General features: G+C 56.6%; 1 protein-coding gene across 2 annotated transcripts; it reads right to left on the bottom strand.

Moving 5' to 3' along the window:
- Positions 1–322: 322 nt before the first annotated feature.
- Positions 323–3,961, bottom strand: SP8 (Sp8 transcription factor). Of its 2 annotated transcripts, none has more exons than XM_069648258.1 (2): positions 3,826–3,961; positions 323–3,033 (listed from the first exon to the last, which is right to left on the bottom strand). In XM_069648258.1, exons 1-2 carry the CDS (start codon positions 3,844–3,846, stop codon positions 1,690–1,692), a joined length of 1,365 nt encoding a protein of 454 aa, XP_069504359.1. In that variant the 5' UTR covers positions 3,847–3,961; the 3' UTR covers positions 323–1,689. The 2 variants fall into 2 exon arrangements, with proteins under 2 accessions (XP_069504359.1, XP_069504360.1); XM_069648259.1 differs by having other exon boundaries at positions 3,481–3,927.
- Between the last annotated feature and the right edge of the window lie 958 nt (positions 3,962–4,919).

Raw genomic sequence — 4,919 nt, 5'->3', positions numbered from 1 at the left:
GCGTTACCCCTGCACCTCATCCGAAAGAAACAGCAACCACAATGATGTGACCTACAATGCTATCTTTTTTGTAATCTGGAGTTTATTAATACCATTATTTAAAATATTACAAATAAAACCAATTAAATTTCATGCATTTAAAATGCAATTTAAAATGTTCCAGCGTAAAGGTTTTCCATTTCAATGTGAAATATCCAAATTATTTCAACATTACAACGAGAAATTCCGTTTGCAGCGTGTCGCAAACCACAGGTGTGACAGCAGAGTGTGTGCGCGTGTGTGTGTGGTCACCTTGCCAGGAAATACACACAGGCCACAGTCAGTTCGTTTACACTCGGACAGTTTATTCAGAAATGGGAGCGTCGGACCCACTAGTTGAGAAATAGAGGAGAATTCTCACTTCAGCTCGAGCTGCACTGTCAGCGATAGCAAAGTACATGCTGCATTAAATCAAATGCCATCCAACATTTATCAAATAATTACATCTGTATACGCGATCTAAACTCATATTCAAGCAAAAACTATATCTTGAAAGTGCATGTATTTTTTTTTATTTCTTTTTCTTCGGATACACACCTCAAGAAACAAGCCCCCCCCCCCCAAAACTGCAGTTAAACAGGACCGCAACAATAACTCTTAATATCGGGTCGTGACAAAAAGAACCTCAAATGTACTTCAATATATTTTCAAATATTTACTGGGAATAATGTACAAGAAAAATACTATACAAAATCGACTCCTGGACAACTGCACCTCGAACCTGCTCATTGATTGGGCTGTGTGTTTCATTGGCTAATCGAAAGCGTGACCCCGGATGTTCGCATCGCTCAAGTTTTATGTCACACATTGTTGCTTTTTTTCGCCAATTCTTTCTTTTTTTTTTGTCACCCAGCCTATAATATTTCGTTTTAAGCAGCCTGCTATACTTTCGACCTGTGCGTATAAATCTTGCTCTCGCTCACAGAGGCACACACACAGCAAGCTTAATCCTAAACACGGTGAATGTGTGTTGCATGACTGTACATAAATGAGCGGCGGACAATTGAGGCGCTCGAGTGGAAAGAGATCCGGAGATTAAACTTCCACTGCTGACAAAATGGACAGCGAGGACAAATGCCTTCCCTTCCAGCCCTTTCAGGCTGGCCCCTCTAACAAAATAGAGGTCTTCTGCATTTTAAAGTGAATCGGTTCTAGGCGGGTGTGTGTGTGTGGGGGGGGGGGGGAGCACAGGGGAATTTACTCTGGCGGGTTCTTAATGCGCGCAGGGGGTCTTTGTGTTGCAACCTTTGCATACTGTACCACAAACAATGTTTAAAGTGTCCTCGGAGCACTGTGTACGTTCAGGGTACACACTTCGACTCAATTGCAAAGCCCTTGGAGTTCTGTTCGCCTCTCGGGTGAAGCCATCGGGTCCATTCGCAGTTGAAATTCGTGTGTATTCCTTGTTTTTCAGTTTTCAAAAAAAAAGTACGAGGAGCTGTATCAACAGTGGCCTTTCCAAATGTCCCAGCAAGCTGGCCGCGGGAGGGCCGTGTCCGAGGGGGTCCCCACCCAGGGCACTGTCCAGCCTGGCTCCTGCGGGTGCTGCCATGATTGTGCGGTGGGTGGGGAGGTCACTTGCCACAGAGTCGGCCGCGCCAGAGATGGCGAATCGTGTCTCTCGCATGTCCTGTACACAGTGGCCGGCAGTCACTCGAGCAGCCCGTTGCGGTGGGGCCCGTCCGGCAGCTCCGGGGAGTGGCTGCAGGCCGGGCTGCCGGCGGCGCTGTGCTCGCTGTCGGTGTCGCTGCCCTTCTTGCCGCCCGGCCCCAGGGCGCCGCCCGCGCTGTGGGTCTTGACGTGCTTGCTGAGGTGGTCGCTGCGCATGAAGCGCTTGTTGCAGACGGGGCAGGCGAAGCGCTTCTCGCCCGTGTGGGTGCGCAGGTGCCGCTGCAGCTCGTCGGAGCGGGTGAAGCGCTTGCCGCAGAAGAGCCAGTTGCACACGAAGGGCCGCTCGCCCGTGTGCCAGCGCAGGTGCGCCTTCAGGTGCGACGTCTTGCCGTAGACCTTCCCGCAGCCCGGGATGTGGCAGCTGTGGAGCCCCTTCCTGCGCAGGCTGGCCCCGGCCGGCCCCAGCCGCTCCGCTTCCTGGCAGTTGGGGCAGTCGCAGGTGGCCCGGCCCGAGTAGCGGCGGGCGGCGGCGGAGCGCGGCGAGCCCCCTAGCGACGGGCCCCCGCCCAGCATGGAGCCCCCGCCGGCGCCGGCCAGGCCGGAGGGCGACGAGTCCGCGTAGGATCCGCTGAGCACCGGCTTGAAGCCGTCCATGAGGTGCTGGCCGCCCAGCAGGTGCGAGGAGCCTCCGGGGCCGCCGAAGTGTCCGAGGCCCGAGTAGTCGGTGCTGTAGGCGCCCAGCGGAGAGTGGTGTAGCGCGGCAGGCTGCAGGGCTCCGGAGTGCAGGGCGGCCGCCCCGCCGGGGCTCTGCACGTCGATCCAGCCGGCGGCGCCCACGTCCCACCAGCTTGAGGCGCCCCCTCCGCCCACCTCGGCGGCGGCGGCCGGGTGCGCGGCGGGCTTGAACCAGGACTCGTAGGGGTGGTGCGCCATGCGCGGGTACATGCTCTGCAGGCCGTCCACCTTGGACAGGAAGACGGGCTGCGCCTCCTGGCCGCCCCCGCCGCCGCCCGCCTGGAACACGGAGTAGTCATTGGCGAAGGCTCCGCCCGAGCCGGTCAGGGAGAAGGCGCTGGAGCCGCCCGGGCCGCCGCAGCTGAAAGAGTCCGACACGAGCGCGGCCGCCGCTGCCGCCGCAGCCGCCGCGGCCGCCGCCGAGGAGCCGCCTCCGGCCCGGGAAGAGGAGCCGCCTCCCGCCGAGTGCAGCCCGAAGCCGGCCAGGCTGCAGCTTCCGCCCGGCGTGGAGCTGGAGCGCTTCCAGGGGTGGAAGCCCTTCCCGAAGGCCGACGAGTTGTGGTCCGAGGGCGAAGGGCTCGGGCTGCCGATCTTGTTGCAGGTGGCGGCGAGCATGGCCAGCGGGGTGCAGCCGAGCCGGGGTTCTTCCTGGGAGAGGGAGAAAGCACAAAACAGAGAGAGTGGGCATCAGTCGAGGGTCTCCAGCGAGATACCTTCTCAAACAGTAACAGTGCCTCATCACAGGGGGTGCTGTGTGCCAGGGGCGCCCGCCCAGCAGCGCCTGCCCGCTCTAGCCTCTCTAACGCTCGGCTCCTGACATGAACCCCCCCACCCCAGGATCCAGTGCCCCTTAACACGACCACTCTGCGTCCCCCACGGCTTAATCTATGCATCAAAGCAGAACACACGGCTCTTGCCGCTCCCCTGTCAAATCTAAACCCCTCCAAGTTTCACATTTTCCGCTTAAATCTTTTTTATTTCTGGGAGAAAATTAGTAATGCTTTTTTTAAAAAAAATGTGACAATCTTTCATGGCGAGGGGAAAAAGATTAGAAATGCAAAAAAAAAAAAAAATACAGAGAGAAATTTAACGTACCTGTGGAGCTAGATGAAGGAGGATTGTATTTTTTTATTTTTACAGAAAAGCAGCCGAAAGCCTAGACATTGGCGGGCGTGCTTTCTGCAGTCATGTAAAGAGGCCGCTTCTCCCGGTGGCAAGGCGCCGGAGGCTGTCTGTCCAGATGCCCTTACAACCTGGTCCTGACTGGGTAGTGACTCGGCCCTCGGCTTCCTCTCCCTCTCTCTCTTTCCCTTGCACTAAAAAAACTCAATAGGAGACTGCTGGTAGCCCCCTGCCTTGACCGGGGCTATTTTAACCCCTCTCCACTCGGCAGTAAAAAAGAACTAATTAAATCAGCAAGAGAAAAATCCTTAGACTCACCCCTAGAAGTGAAGTTGCCATCACAAAAGTGCCCTCCTCAGAGGATCTTTTTTATATTTATAAATCAGAGGAGTGTTTTTTTTAGAGGTGTGCAATACAATGATCCGATCCGCCCATTCCACCACAATTGTAGCTCTTCCCAGGGCTTTGAAGTGCCGCTGAGCGGCGAGCAGCCAATCAGCGGCGCCGCCGGCTGCTCAGACACGTTGCTGCGTGAGCTCATCAGCGCACTCTCCATATGCGGGGCCCTCCCCGCCCCTGGGCAGAGGGGGGGGGGGCGGCGGGTGAAAAGTTATGGGAGGGCCACCTCTCGCTCTCTCACACACACACACGCACGCACTCGATTAAAGCCACTGCAGACCCCGCGTCATGATTCCGTGCGGTGGGCTAAAGGGTTCGCCCGGGCAGACGTCGTCTGCAGCCCTCCCCTCCTGCCAGGGAACCCGCTGCCACCCCTGGAGTGCGAGCGCCACCCCTTCCCCTCCCGGTGCACTTTCCAGGCTTTTGATATGCGGCGAGCCTGGCACTTGGATCCTCCTGGCAGCCCGAGCCTCGGCCTTAGGTATCCCCCGGCATGGCACCGGGTCTGCGGGGCAGGCCTTCTCCATATGCAAAGGCGTGGGCAGCAGTCAAAGGGCTGGCTCCACACGTGTGTGTGTGGCATGCGGCCGGGCATGCACTTTGACCGCCGCTTAAAGTTGCAGTGAACTGGTGACTACGACCAAAGAAAACATGAAAAACACAGGCATTTATTTTTTTTTAAAAAAGGAAAAACAAACAAACACGCATTTATGTTGAGTATGAACACGGTTACACTGTATTAAGGACCTGCCCGTGCTTGTGCGCGTTCAGCTGTACCCGTTGCTACACAGTTGAAGCGGGCACTGCCATTTACAAACATGCCTCCCTTCACTGGTGCGATCAAACCGATTGCGGGCGTGGGCCATACTTTTCTCGGGGAAACGAGGCGCTCGTCTCCCCGGCGGCTTCCTCTGACTGGCTGGACGCACATTTGATCACTTAAAGGCTTAAGGCCCACTGGGCCGCCCTTTGAAGTCCGAGGCCATCCGGGAAGCGCGCAGGCCACCTTGCAC

This window comes from Ambystoma mexicanum, chromosome 2q (genome assembly GCF_040938575.1).
Source record: "Ambystoma mexicanum isolate Mex_15411 chromosome 2q, UKY_AmexF1_1, whole genome shotgun sequence".
NCBI classification, from domain to species: domain Eukaryota; kingdom Metazoa; phylum Chordata; class Amphibia; order Caudata; family Ambystomatidae; genus Ambystoma; species Ambystoma mexicanum.
Note: the sequence above shows the minus strand (reverse complement) of the source record. Positions and strands in the feature narration are given on the sequence as shown.

Excerpts from the sequence above, each read along its gene's own strand:
- SP8 (XM_069648258.1), bottom strand. The coding sequence starts at position 3,846 with ATGGCAACTTCACTTCTAGGG. Across the intron at positions 3,034-3,825 it reads TGGCAACTTCACTTCTAGGG|GAAGAACCCCGGCTCGGCTG; the intron begins GTGAGTCTAAGG and ends TCCCTCTCCCAG.